General features: G+C 34.6%; 1 protein-coding gene across 1 annotated transcript in view; it reads right to left on the bottom strand.

Moving 5' to 3' along the window:
• The window catches only part of LOC132562706 (GATA zinc finger domain-containing protein 14-like), a 37,049-nt gene extending 23,103 nt beyond the window's left edge, over positions 1 to 13,946 (bottom strand). The window contains exon 1 of the mRNA XM_060227465.1: positions 12,541 to 13,946. Coding sequence (XP_060083448.1) covers positions 12,541 to 13,946 — 1,406 coding nt within the window. The remainder of the gene's footprint in view (positions 1 to 12,540) is intronic.
• Between the last annotated feature and the right edge of the window lie 2,186 nt (positions 13,947 to 16,132).

The raw sequence follows: 16,132 nt of genomic DNA, 5'->3' as shown, positions 1-16,132 counted from the left end.
GAAAGTACAAGTTTACCACTCATCGATGAAGAAATGAGGTTTTCCTTAGCCTTTTATATGAAATTGAACAGACATGAAACATTTAATGTGTAGAAAAACGAACAACCTATAATGTAGATTTCATTGTTATTGACCTATACATGTCACAGAAGTGACTCGCTTCAGTGGTTTTCTTTACACTTCTCAGCTGGAGGAAACATACTCCACCAATAGGTATAATTGGGACAATATCGTATGTATGAAGACTTCCCGCAGTGAACTGAGATTAGTGATAGTAAATCTAGCGAATCGGGGGTAACGTGGCGTATAAACACCCATGGTTCTAACAGACGATACTGGACATTGTCATTAACCTCGGTATTTACTTTGAATATTTTATACACCTTCAGCGAGCTTCATCCAAGCTCGTTCTCGATGTCAGGTGGAAAACACTTTCATGCTATCTGATGAGGACGGAAAGTCAATTCTCAGTATTTAACAAGGACTCATCAAACATAAAACATATATCAGACAATAATGTGAAGATGAGATAATAATCACGATCAGAAAATATCGCTGCGAATGTTTTACCATAGCAGATGAAGATATATCCTAGTCATGTGGCTTCAAACGTCTGGAGGGTGGGCAAGTACGAATGGGGAAAAAAGGGGAAATAAATTGAAGAATAACAAGATGTTTGTACTGAAGCCCAGTCTCTTTTCTTTCACCGCTGTGTTTGTTAGTCGTCATAATACCATGTTTTACAGTGCTGTATTATTTGGAACGCGACGAAATAAGTAGTCAGAATCTTAGATTCAAAGAAATGATCGTGAAGTGGAAAATATGTAAATACCATTCAACAAAACCTATACAATTTTAGATTGCTTTGGCAAGGCGTGGTTACATTAAAAAGTATCTTGATCCCAATATAGAATTGCAGACGTGATCTAAAATAAAAATGAATTTGTAATTTATAATACACGTCATAGATATGGCCCACCTATGTCAGAATGTCATCCTGTCATCATATCAGACTATAGTAAGTCAGAGGCGTCTGGCTAAAATAGTTTTCTCTGTAGTTGGGTTCTTTACTATCGTTATATCTTTCATAATTGTAGCTTCATACAAATGTCTGGTTTAAACTAAATATTGTACATTTGGTTACAATATTAGACTTCCAAACACCTTCTGTTCTACAATACAACTCCTGGTTTACAGGCAGTCGATACTTCCAACATCAAAACAACTCCTGGTTTACAGGAAGTCGATACTTCCATCATCAAAACATCTCCTGTTTTACAGGAAGTCGATACATCTACATCAATACAACTACCGGTTTACAGGAAGTCGATACTTCCATCATCAAGACATATCCTGTTTTACAGGAAGTCGATACATCTACAACAATACAACTCCCGGTTTACAGGAAGTCGATACTTCCATGAACAAGGCAAATCCTGATTTACAGGAAGTCTAAACATCTATCATGAAGATATCTCCTTTTTACAGGAAGTCGATATTTCCATCATCAAGACATCTCCTGTTTTACAGGAAGCCGATACTTCCATCATCAAGATATCTCCTTGTTTACAGGAAGTCGATACTTCCATGGACAAGGCAATTCCTGATTTACAGGAAGTCTAAATATCTATCATGAAGACATCTCCTTGTTTACAGGAAGTCGATACTTCCATCATCAAGACATATCCTGTTTTACAGGAAGTCGATACATCTACATCAATACAACTCCCGGTTTACAGGAAGTCGATACTTCCATGAACAAGGCAAATCCTGATTTACAGGAAGTCTAAACATCTATCATGAAGATATCTCCTTTTTACAGGAAGTCGATATTTCCATCATCAAGACATCTCCTGTTTTACAGGAAGTCGATACATCTACACCAATACAACTCCCGGTCTACAGGAAGTCGATACTTCCATCATCAAGACATCTTCTGGTTTACAGGAAGTCGAATTATTCCTGCACCGAGGCTTCCCATGTTTAACAGGAAGTCGAACTATTCTATTCTATGGGACATTCTTCTACTCTTCTTATCTCAGTTTTATTCCTACAACGAAACCAACATAGATGAAGGTTGATGCAAAATAATGGGAAGTTTTACGGTAGTCCTTGTGATCTCATTGAGAAATCTAATATTGAGGTTGGTCCGTTGTTGAGTACGCGACATTACTTACTTGGATTTACACGGCAGGTGTCGTCGATGTAGCAGAAGACACTTACTACGCCGGGACTTTTATTGAATTTGGATTTGAATTGTAATTGACATGTTGGTAATTTCTTGTTGTTTCTGTATCGAGATATGTAATAATTTCCTACACCATGACAAAGACCTAATAGATGGGAAATATTTCTACAATGACAGCGAAAAAACTCCACGACTTTGACTTACAGTATAAAGATGAAACAAATCATGCAGAATATGTTGATTGAAGACATTTTAAATGTCATTTCTGTCATCTCTACACCTTTTTTTTTATCTCTTGTAAATAAATGTTAACTTGTTTATTCTTGTTTTCTTTACCTAAGGGTATCCTTTGTATGTTTTATGGCATACTGATTCGACGATAGAATTTATTCAGATTTGTGATGTAGTTAAAGGAAAAATGAACAGGTAGCCACGTTCTCTATGCCATTTGTTATAGCCCCAAGACTTTATGAACTTGTTTGTGTCTTAATTTGCAAGGCTGGTTTTATTTCATTCATCTGTAAAGCTTTATGGCAACATTATTAATAGGATCAAACTATATTTTTCTTTTCATTTCAGAATATTTTATTATCTTGATATACAAATGGAACTGGGCAACAGGCAAAAACCTTTTAAAGCCCTTACCATAAATATATAAACTAGAACACTGACACATGTATGAAATTATAGGTATGAAAATAACATGAATCATCAAAACATGCAAAGCGTAAAAGGAAACACTGCCATCAGTTATCAAATTACATATTGGAAAGGTAACAATGCCAATAATGCAGCGGTCTCAAGGTTAGGTCCAGCTGTATTTAAGGATGAAGACAGCCACCAACTGTCCATACATACAAAATTATGTGACTGATAAACAAGGATGGAGAGTGGATCCAAATATGGGATAAGGTTTACAGTAAGACAAATTTAGACAATGCGACCGGTATCTGTAATGAAATTCTGAATCAGACTGAGAGTAGATTTGTTTGTATTTATATCATGTGTGTGTGAGTACTATTAAGAAATGTTTGGGTATTATGTGGTATAAACCACTTAGTTCAGAGTTTAGGAGCTGTTGTCTTTGGTTAGTGAAGAGAGGACAATGGAGGAGATAGTGTGTATAATCCTCAAAAGGGTGACCACAGTTACAGGCAGGGCTATCAATCAAGGGAGAGTTATATAAACCTGAATTCAAATTACTATCAAAATTTCTAAGTTGACTCAAAATTCAGTACATTAATTCTCAGTATCAGTCACTGAAGGTAAAAATGATTTCTTTAAAGCATTTATTGATGTCAGAGAATGAAATAGACAAGATGGCTATTCCATTCAGACATTATATGTGGAAAGAAACAATATTGTTGGGTTCTTGCTCGAGGTATATCAAAAAGTTATTTCGAAGTGAATAATGATCGGTATTATTGATACATATGTCATCGTTTGACTAGTGCAATAAGGTCAGACTCATTATATAACAGCATGACTAGTGCCCCGCCTTAAGCCAGTAATTAGATGTATTGCATCTATTTGGATTGACTGCTGCACTCCCTCTCTATACAATTTTCCCATACCATGTCAGCATATTCTGAAATAGGACGAATAATTGTAGTGTAAATTAACTCAAGAGTCTTTCTATCACTTTTAAGTTTTAACATCTTAAGAATATTTATACGCTATGTTTTCTCATATATAGTTTAAATGGTTAGACAAATTATCATGACTGTTTAAATATAAACCAAAGTATTTATGACATCTGACATTTTGAATATCTAAATTGTTAAAATACAAGTTAGGATGCAAATTCAGTTTTTCTGGATTGAAAATTATACCCCACCTTTCAGCCCAGAGAGATTTTTCTAAGGTTATCGTTTAGCAGGTCAGCAATGTGGTGTCTGTTTCCCTCAATTAGATCATATTAAGATGCGTCATCGGCAAATAACTTAACATTTGATTGTAATTATTCACCAATATCATTTATATATAGTAAAAATAAATATGGTCCGAGAACTGAACCATGTGGTACCCCTGCTTGTAATATTTTCTGTTTGGACTTTAACAATATTATATAATTTAGGGTAAGGAAATAGCCTTAAAGTTTAAATTAATTCCTTTCTTAAGTTTCACTATACAAGATACTGAGTAATATACTTGGTATTCAGGGTGCCTTTCAAAAGTCTCATAATGCATTTGCTAGCTGTAGTTTGATTCGTTATGTGCGTGCACAGCTACACAGGTAAGTGCGTACCCTCAGTAGTGGTTACCGGATGCAGCTGTTAAATAAAATAAGTTTACCTTGGCGCATTATGTATTATTTTGTTTTTTGCTGTGTCAAGCAGAGGCGTCAATGAATTGAAACTTTATTGTCTGTAGAGAGTATTTAGTTCTATCTGATATGCCGTATTTTACATCAAAAGTGTTTTTTCGAATTTCGTAACACATAATTACAAGTAACAAGTCATAAATGTTTTTAGTTATGAGAATACAGATGACTGACTATAGTTTCCTCTTATCTATCATGCACCATGTAAAGTATATGAATATTGAAAGTTTATCACTTCTATATATACCGCTGATGATAGTCTGGAATACATATTTTTCCAAGGTTGATAAAAAAAACTGTATAGATGGTCTTTAATCTTAAGAAATACTATTCAATATCATATGTATACCATTTATAAAATCATAAATAAGAAGTCATGAATCACGAATTATTCACTGCACGTCAGTACACGTCGTACAGCAATGGTAATTAGGATTCAACTCATCTTTACCTAACAATTGAACCCTTCGACTGTATCGTTTCCTATATGGTTATCTTTGTCTGAAAATTTCAAAAGTTTATATCACGTTTATGTGTAATTTCTACTTTCTCAGGATTCGACAGTCAGCATTAAAGGCATGGTTATTTTTTTTCTCCAACTCAGTTTTATATTTCAGGTCGAACTTCTAGCAACTAATTAAATAGGGTAATATCGAGTAAATGAAACACATTCCAATGATTTGTATCAATTGGTGGAACAAAATAGCTCATTTTTGCCTTTTGCTTGTAATGTAGCATATATTTGTTGACTGAACCGCAAATATTCATAGATGACCGTGTCGTAGCTTAAAAAACTTTTTTCTACATTATTCTGGTGTACACAATTAGCACGTAATAGTATATATGTAAAATAATGAGAACTGTCTACAAAATGTTTTGAAGTATTTATGAAACGATGCTAGAATGCATTACTCACTAATACATTGGGTTTCATACCAAAACTGAAAAACGAACCATGAAAGCAAAATAGGGAACTTCTTATACAAATATAAATTGTTTTGATGCCTCTGTACATACTAAAATCCTTACTGGTGACTTAATTAATAATTTCGAGGTTTTGTTTTTATTATTTGATAGGGAAAATGGATTTTAAAAATGTTTTTTATGCAGTGTGATAAATGTCATCAAATTAATGTGATTTAAATGACAATGGATAACTTGTGCCTAATCCTTTAATGTAGAGATTGACATTACAAATGTTAATTCAAAACCACGCGTGAATGAAATATACACGAAAACAATCAACATTTTACAAAAATAGATATGGATCTTAAACGAAACGTCAGCATGTCCTGGAGTCTATTTTTCCGGTGTTATATATTCTTTATATTTAAATTATCGAGCTGCCTGATGAAATAGAAGACGCTAACATATACGGAATAAAAATTGTTTTCAAGGTCTTTGCGTAGATCTTTATTTTTCATTTTTTTTTTTTTTTGATATACAAAGGTTGAATTAAAATACTAAAACTGCAGTAACGATTTGGCGTTGTCAATATCATTTATGTCAAATAAAGGATTTGAAAATACATAAAGATCCAATGTTAGCTGTGTCAATAATGCAAGCGTCGTTTGAGAAAAAACTACTTTGTCAAATCAGTACTCGTTATTTCGATAGAAAAGAAAATGTGCATAATATTGGTTGGGATTTCCTGAATTTGTCTATATTTCTTATATCTTTATAAAGTTGAGACGATGTTTACAGAGAACGTGAGTTGTACTGGCTGTGTTTTCCTATCACTTCATCAGTAACACTAGAAGTCCGACGAATACTATAAAAGAAGTATAATTGTTGAACGATTATTATGAACACGCATGTCTGGTTTTTTTAACACAGCTGGGTCTAAATGAAAAGAACAAAGACCGAAAACACAAACACACAGCGCCTGTATGACACTGGAATAGTCCCTGAGTAACAATAGAACTTATTATCGGTAACAAGATAAAAAAGAATAATACATGTAGAAATCAGACAAAAAAGCTACAATAGATAAACACAATGATAAAAATTAGACTGTGTCTTAGGAAAGGAAATAGATACGAAATTAGAGCACAGCAATACTGATAATAATCTTAACATGAATAAGTTGTGGTCTAAAGACAGAAACGTGATCAATGACCCGCTTTAAACACATCGATATAACCGGTTATAAGAGAATGGTGTTATAGTCGCTAACGTTCCATTATCACTGCATTGTCTTATGTCATTATCAATCAGATAACAACTGTGTTTATTTATTTAAAAATTCAGGGCTTGTGAAATTAACAAGACAGACGTTTTCTTAGCATTTTATATACCCTGTTATTAGGTCTCTAATGTATAGATGATAACAAGTTGATGATGATATCGGAAATTTGTATGGACTGTCCTACCTATAAACTGTATGCTATGATATGACATATGTTTTTATGCTACAGCATGATATGCTATGTAACCAGGCAATTTTCAATCATCTACCAATCAACAACATGCCATTTCGGAAAGTTGCAATGCGAATACGTAGGAGACTATCAGGAATAGATATTTAAAAATCAAGTGTGAAATATTGAGGGTAATTTTGTTTATCTTGACAAAGATGGGTTTGAGATGGAAGATCGTGAAGACAGAAATACATATGGGTATTTATGTAATTAGCAAATACAAATGTTTTACAAGTTGTAATTAACTTTATTGACAACTAAAACTGCAAAGGCAAGGAAAACAAAACACTACAGAAACAATGGAGATAAAGGAGATAGATATTTAGCTCAGGACAACAAAAAGTATAGAAAGCTGGGAGATGAAGGAAAAAGATATATAGGTAAGGACAAAAACTACAGAAACATTAATATTAAGGAGATAGATATTCAGGTATGGACAAAACAAACTACAGAAACATTGGTATTAATGAGATAGATATTCAGGTAAGGACAATAAAAACTACAGAAACATGGGAAATAGAGATGATAGATATTCCGACAGGGACAACTGCACAACTAGCCATGGCGCAAAGAAACCGAAGGTTGACAAGAAAAAACATCTCCAGAGCCAAGGAGACACTGACATTAAAAGAAAAAATGGCAAATACCGGGACACAATCAACAAAGACAAGAACGACAAATATTAGGTAGTCAATGACACATCCTATTCATTAGTCATTATAAATAGAGGCAAAGGGTTCTTGTATAGTATTTGGTATGCCCTTGTGCATTATCATTTTATTCTATAGATGCAGTTGCGACTCTCAGTGTACACTGAAAAACTCATTCCCTTCAGCTCATTGTATTTCAGGTTCTAGTCATTCATACAACAAATAACAGTTGTTTTTTAATATCTTCACTGCAAGTTATTTATATTGATACGTGTTCTCCGCGTGTAGGTTGTCATTTAAATCATTCACCGATTATCATCAGTCCCAAACCCCACCTTTTAACATACGCTAAATTATGACATAATCATGTTTATAATCTACTCCAAAGCGAATCATGTCATTTAGAATTACTCAGCACAAAATTGAATAAGTCGTATTCAGTAGAGGAGCATTAAATTCGCTGTTATAAAGATGTACGGGAATGTGTGTTTAAATATCGGTAATCATTACGTCAGCGTGGGCGTCAACCCTCTTAACATTTAAATTCTTAATAAATTTGCACCCATTTGAAAACAAAATTGTCTTATTTGATCGCTATGTGTTTGATGTGTAAATATTATATTTGTCTACGAAAGCAAATGGATTGTGTATATCATGGTTTTATATGGCTCATAACATGACCATGAATAATTATTAATGTAGCTAAGGTAAAATCAAAGAGTTGCACTTCTGAGTTACTTTAACTAGTCATTGAATTCTTAAAACAATATACTGTCGAATCTCGTTAATTCGAATCGGCGAGACCGTTGGAAAACTTTTCAAGTTCAGCCGGGACCAACGAAACGCTTCGAATCAAACAAGGTCTTTGAGTTGTAGGGGTTCGAAATAACGACGTTTGACTGCACATGAACTACTGAAGGATGATTGCGTCATAACCAGAAGTTCGCTCAATTAAAACATTAGTAAATTGGATGTAATTGTAATTCAGCACTTCGCAAGTAGATAACTGAGGAAGAACACATCTTAGTAAGTCTTCATCTCTGATAACATATCCAATTTTCATCAAGTTGGACTCCGTGAAATTAACAATAAATGTTAAATTTCTTTGCTCCTGTGTGTATAAGATTAACACTATCATCATGCTTTATGTTGTTTTTGAAAATTCTGTATCAAATCAAATCAAATATATATCGAAATGTAGCACATTTAATTGACGTGATTGAACCACAACGCCGCAAATATCAAAACACAGCAGAGTATCACCGATTCATTCCCAAACAACAGGGTCAGTGAAGATATAACAAATATTATAAGATTTTATGGTGATTGAAAGTTTTACGAAAATATACACAAGTTGTTATATCTTTACTAATACGTTCTTGGGCTCCTTGTGAAAGTATTTGAAATATCAACGCTGAAATTTACTCTAATCAGTATATTTTGGTAATTGATTTAGTTATTCAAGAAGAAACGTGGAAATTTGAACATATAACCATTTAAAAATTTAATCTTCGCTTTCCATGCTACTCATTTTCAAATCTTTTTGCTGTGCCCAAATTAATATACTGCAAGCACTCATACATTTGTTGTAGAAATGAGTTTTCATATTTTACATAGTTGTAAGCTAGAGATGATCTAGTGGAAGTGCATTTAAAATCTCAAACTAAACATTACTCGGTTGTCCCAGGAGAAATAACTATTTAGACAAAATATCGGGATATACAATAGGCTATTGCAGCCAATGTTCGCTATCAAATCCCTACCTGAATCCACTCAACATGCTGAGGATATGGTACACTCTTGAGGGTATAGAGTGAGATTCTTCGAAGTCTAGCGGGGATTTGTTTATCCCGACAGTTGGAAACTGTTTTCTTAGCTGGTAGGCGGATCTTTAGTGTGTGTCAGATGCTAGTTTTCAATCGATGGAAGCTCACAGTCTTGCAGAACCCGCAGAGATATATATATATATATATAATTTTTTTTTCAAATTTCAACTGCTGCCCTCTAGCTCGGAAAAAATAGAAAAGATACAGGAAAGGGCAGTCAGATTTATAGAGAACGATTTTACTACTACTCTATATACTATTTTAGGAAGAAATAATGGATCTATCCTTCATGTTAGACGCCTACAATGTATGACTATAGAAGGCCTTAAGGTTCTACACGGTATCAGCCCTTAGTAATTTCAAATAATGATTTTATGAGCAACCTCATTGCTAATAATCCGCAAGCAAGACCACTAGTTGTTGTAAGAAATCCGTTGGATTCGAGGCGACCCTGGTGTGGAACAGTCTGAATCCTGTCCCATCTTCCGGATTCTGTTACACACCTAGGAAGCCTCCATATGTAGGTGTAGATGAAAATGTATGCGGGAACCTTTAGCATGTGTTATCGCTTAATTCCTTATTATTACTATACCGCTGTTTTTGAGGTGTTTTTGTATTTGTAATTATTTCTAAATTGCCATTTCTAAAATGTTTTTTTTTTTAATATTAATGCATTGTTGAATTTTCATTTTTTGCCATAACGACATATAAATACATTAGATACATGTCTTTTAATATATAATCTATTTGCTACATGAACATTATAATCAATAATTAGAAGTTTTGTTTATTACTCCATATATTCAGCTCTCTGTGATGCTGATTTCATTGTGATATTTTGTTGTGTTAACTGTTGTACTAATGCTAAGTCGTAAGAATAATTGTATCAAGCAGAAGTTACCTACTAAGACTTTAAATCGATATTCTTGTATCTAGCATTGTCTTGTGTTCCGTTTGTTAATGAGATAAAGACTATATCATTGTATCATTGTCTACAACAAGACCAAATTTACATAATGAACTCATTCTATAAAGTGTAGCTTGAATTAGGATTTAATTCAGCTGTTGTGATCAGATTAGAAGTAGTACGGAATCAGTTCACTGACAGGAGTGTTACAAACTAGACCATAAAGTAGATTTACAATACATGGAACAGATATGTTAATAGTGTTACATACATGAGGCTATTCGAGATGAACGTACGTGTTGGCTTACCTTGAAAATCATTTGTTCAAATAAGAATTTACCAGTCTGAAATATTGTTTCATGAATGCCTTTTGTAAATAGGCCAGATTAAAGATACGTCAACCTATACGTGTGAAGGCTGTTCTGACAGCTATTTACGATATAAATATTATGTATACCATTACTAAGCTAGACTTTATATAGAAATAAAATTAATTTCCACTTGTAAATAATAAAAGTGCCCGGCCGTACCTAATGTCTTTGCTTAACACGTTTCTTTTCTTGTCAAATTGACCAGACTTAACAAATATTTACTAGACCTAATGAAACCTGTCAGATGTGACGACTGCATTGGAAATAAGACTCGTGATTTTATGTTATTGATTAAGTCTCGAACTTTGACCTATCGAGTTTTTCCATGGCCTCCATCATATTTGATTACACCATGAACTATTTTAGTAACACTATATTTATTAACATTAGCTTGTTTCTTTTCGTTCGGAGTTTTAGGATGGACGTTTTGAAGTTAATGTTTTGATCTTGATCCATCACCGATATAAACAGATACGGTCTATCGACACGCGAGGTCACGACGATGAAATTAAGGGAAGTAAAAAAAACATATATATGTACGGATATATGTAAAAACAAACTCAGATAACTGACTTTAATTGGTAAAAAAATGGTAATCGACATATAGATTTTGTTTTCATTTGGGTCTTATTATTCAGAAGTCTTTCCATCATTGATCTCATCTCATTTGCCCTGCAAACAGATTATTGACGAAACAATTAACGCCGTGCGCAAGCTGTTTACCGGCCGGAAACTATCGCACCATATGGTTTTGACTGAGTTCGCTTACCTTCTATAATACTGGATTTTTTAAAAACATAGATAAATTGTGGTAAATGATATGATTTAGATCCAACGTTTTCAATACCTATGAATCATACCTGTATCTGTGCCGGATTAGCCGTATATGTCAGTATTACTTGAGGACAATTATTGACCTGTTCGGATAGCATAATTGACGGTAATTCTAATAGCTTTATCAGATAAACAGAACACAATGGGCGTTAAAATTGAAAATAACTATCAATTTGTTGAAATTATCTTATAGGTTTATTAGTAGTTTTATCAGGTAAAAAGCGTCAGGTATTATTACTGGAAGATAACTATCAATTTGTTGATCGATCCTATAGTATACCAGTAGCTTTATCACATAAACAGATAGGGCCAAGTTTTGTCACTCGATGTTAATCATCAATTTGTGTGTTTATCATATGGTACACCAGTAGTTATATCAGATAAACATATCATGCCATGTGTTGTTACTCGAAGTTAATATGATTTTGTGTATTTATCATATAATGTACAATTAATTTTATGATAAAAGTTGGTACCAGGTGATATAACCTTTCAGTAGTTATACATGAAGTCGGTAATCATTCGATATACTAGCATCTCTATCAGATTAACAATGTAAGCAAGGTGTGGGGGTAGTGATATTAAGTTAATAATTTACCAGATACATAGCGCGGTCCGGGTGGTTCAAGAATGTATATATTTAGTGGTGTTTTATATACGGGTACCACGTGTTGTCGATATCGGTCTACAACCAGTACATGTTAAACCAATGAGTTCCAGTTAATAGCTGGGGTTATACGGCCTTACTGCCGGATTATAGAATTCAATAACTTTCTTGTGTTATCACAGAGTAGACTTGTGTTAACTTGAAGTAAACCTGGAAATAAGCCTGGTGCCACCTGCAGTTCATATAGTGTACTAAATATTTACATACATCAGTGTGTGTGCTTACCTGTGGGGAAGGACTGTCGCTTCTTATAAACGTTTTCTGTGGTACTTTAAACGAATGGTTTTAGTAGTAAATTATAACAATGGCATGCGTGTAAATGCTGATTATACAAAATAATAAACAAAAACAAACCTGTCTGTCGTTATGTAAACTGGTTCATCTTCTGATACGAGCTCTTTGTCGTTTGAGTATGTATAGTAATCTCCTGACGAGAAATCGTAGTTATCGCGATAATCGCCAATATTATCGCTGTAGCTATCTTCGCGAGATTGGTCGGAGAAAACGTCACTTCGACGTTTTGAACTATCGTTGCTTCGACGATCAGAGGAATTGTCGCGTCGATGTGATGATTGTTCCCTCCTTTGATGTTTGGAACTAACGTTGTTTCGATGATCGGAGTGGTCGTTGTGTCGATGTGATGATGAGTCGTTACGTTGATGTTTGCAGCAATTATTGTTTCGATAATCGTAGTAGCCATTTTCGCGAGTAGATGAATGGTCGCTCCTTTGCTGATTAGATTTGGTGTCGTTGCGATGATCGTTGTAGGTATCCGAACGGCGTGATGAGTTTGCATTCCTTCGAGGAGTGAATTTATCGTCGTCCCGATGATTTTCGTTGTTGTTCTTTCGAAGTGGAGAATATGTGTCCCTTTGATGCTTCAAACTATCGTCAATTCGATGCTCGGAATATTTCTTTTTTCGATGTGGTGAGTTACTGTCCCTTGCGTGTCTATATTTATCGTCGCTTTGATGGTGAGAGTAACTGTTCTGTCGGCGTGATGGATAATCATCCCTGTGATGTTTGGATTTATCATCGGTCTTGGGTGGTAAGTGGTCATTCCTTCGATGTCTGGATGTATCTTCTCGTCGCTGATTGCAGTAACTGTCTTGTTTATGTGATGAAACACCATCCCTGCGATGTTTTGAAGAGTCATCGCTTCGATGATCGCTGTATTGATCTTGTCGATGTGATGAAGTCCCATTCCTCTGGTATATTATGACATCATCACTGCGATAATCAGAGGAGCATCCTCCATCACTTTGATTCGCTTGGTTGTCTCTGGTGCGATTTCCTGACTCCGGTTTGCCCCGTCTGTTGGCTTTAGGGTATGGTTCGTACTCGTTCTTTCTAGTCTTGTGGATACCTCCTTTGTCATATTCTGAATTAAAGTCCTTTGGAAATTGTTGACTTCCTTGTGTGGAATTGTCAACGTTCGGTTTGTCTGGACAGTCATCTCTTATCAATTCTGGATAACATTCCACAGGTTGTTTTGAATAATCGTTGCCATTGATGCCAACTAATTGATCGGTCTGAAGTGGTAGGTACTGTTCTAATGGTGGAGGGGCGATTCCCTTATGGTAGTATTCTTGAGGATAAGTCACAAAGGGAGTGTACACTGGAATCACATTTTGTTGTGGGAATTGTTCTTTCCGAGTATGAGATGGAGGCAGAGGTAAAAGCGGTTTTTTAGTATACATACGCTGAGGTTGATCAGGCGAATACCCTGGCTCTTTTAAAGGCACTGGTTGATATGCCATATTCTTAGTTCTGTCCTTCCTCTCTCATCCAAATAGTGTGAAAAATAGCGTCCAAGAGATGTAAACACAAAGTACACAACAGTTATAATCCTTCTTCTATACTTGTGTCGTTAGAAATCCACGTGTTGTGTAGGTAGTAAAATGGTAGTTATACCTAAAATAAATGTAAACAAAGCGTTCTGTCGTGTAAGTTCATGTTAAAAAAACGCACCAGCATTTGTAATCCTTTCTCCTTCCGGCAGTAAAATACATAATGAACTAGCGAGGTATGAGAAACCGCTGTTTACTGGTAAAACTGTCCCGTGACTTCAGGTGTAAATGGGGTGTAGGGTTTTAACTACGTAGCCACTCGTGTATGCACACACACTTACTGGAACATTTGCTATTATACACTAGTGGGTGTGTCGCTCTGTGTAGTCAACGTAGCGTGAATACCAGCTAGGGCTATTTAATTCAAAATACCAAATGCATTTGTAAACACAGTTTTTCATTAAAAACTTCAAATAGATGCACTGAAAACATGTCATATCCGTGTAACATCGTAAAATCTTATATATCTGTTAAACAGGTTTTCACCGAAGCAGTTTAGAAGGACCAATGTTGTTTTTTTAAAAACAACTGTATCTATATGATTTTATGTTAGAAATGATCCGTCGATATTTGTACTATGTATAGGAACATATAGAATGTTCTCCTGTGTGATATTTAATTCTATGTTTTCTTAAACATGTTTTGATGATAAGTTTTGTTAACCTTAATTTTCAAGGCTCTGAAGAATTTGTAACAGTAACAACAAATGTAATGTATTAATGCATCTGTATGGAATACTTATGGCAGAATATTCCTTCATAGTTAATCATCCTTATAAAAGAATTGACATCCTTTGATAACATCTATGATATGATATTCTTTCTTTTGTCAAGTATTCATCACAGTTGATCACACTCTATAGAATAAAAAAAATACATAATAGATGTTATACAATAGTTATTCATAAATAAATTCATAGTTTTATAGAATAATGGACAGATCGTTTTAGCCTTCCGATCTTTATAATAGAATATATCACATCTGACCACACTTTTTCGGCTGTTTTATTAGAATATACCACATCTGGCCACAGTTTTTCGACCTTTTGTATTAGAATATACCACATCTGGCCACAGTTTTTCGACCTTTTGTATTAGAATATACCACATCTGGCCACAGTTTTTCGACCACATCTGGCCACAGTTTTTCGACCTTTTGTATTAGAATATACCACATCTGGCCACAGTTTTTCGACCTTTTGTATTAGAATATACCACATCTGGCCACAGTTTTTCGACCTTTTGTATGAGAATATACCACATCTGACCACAGTTTTTCGGCTGTTTTATTAGAATATACCACATCTGGCCACAGTTTTTCGACCTTTTGTATTAGAATATACCACATCTGGCCACAGTTTTTCGACCTTTTGTATTAGAATATACCACATCTGGCCACAGTTTTTCGACCTTTCGTATAAGAATATACCACATCTGGACACAGTTTTTCGACCTTTTGTATTAGAATATACCACATCTGGCCACAGTTTTTCGACCTTTTGTATTAGAATATACCACATCTGGCCACAGTTTTTCGACCTTTTGTATTAGAATATACCACATCTGGCCACAGTTTTTCGACCTTTTGTATTAGAATATACCACATCTGGACACAGTTTTTCGACCTTTTGTATTAGAATATACCACATCTGGCCACAGTTTTTCGACCTTTTGTATTAGAATATACCACATCTGGCCACAGTTTTTCGACCTTTTGTATTAGAATATACCACATCTGGCCACAGTTTTTCGACCTTTTGTATTAGAATATACCACATCTGGCCACAGTTTTTCGACCTTTTGTATTAGAATATACCACATCTGGCCACAGTTTTTCGACCTTTTTTATTAGAATATACCACATCTGGCCACAGTTTCTCGGCTGTTTTATTAGAATATACCACATCTGGCCACAGTTTTTCGACCTTTTGTATTAGAATATACCACATCTGGCCACAGTTTTTCGACCTTTTGTATTAGAATATACCACATCTGGCCACAGTTTTTCGACCTTTTGTATTAAAATATACCACGTCTGGACAGTTTTTCGACCTTTTGTATTAGAATATACCACATCTGGCCACAGTTTTTCGGCTG

The sequence above is a fragment of the Ylistrum balloti genome, unplaced genomic scaffold (genome assembly GCF_031769215.1).
Source record: "Ylistrum balloti isolate Yb309-2 unplaced genomic scaffold, AGI_CSIRO_Ybal_v1 Utg371490, whole genome shotgun sequence".
NCBI lineage: Eukaryota > Metazoa > Mollusca > Bivalvia > Pectinida > Pectinidae > Ylistrum > Ylistrum balloti.
Note: the sequence above shows the minus strand (reverse complement) of the source record. Positions and strands in the feature narration are given on the sequence as shown.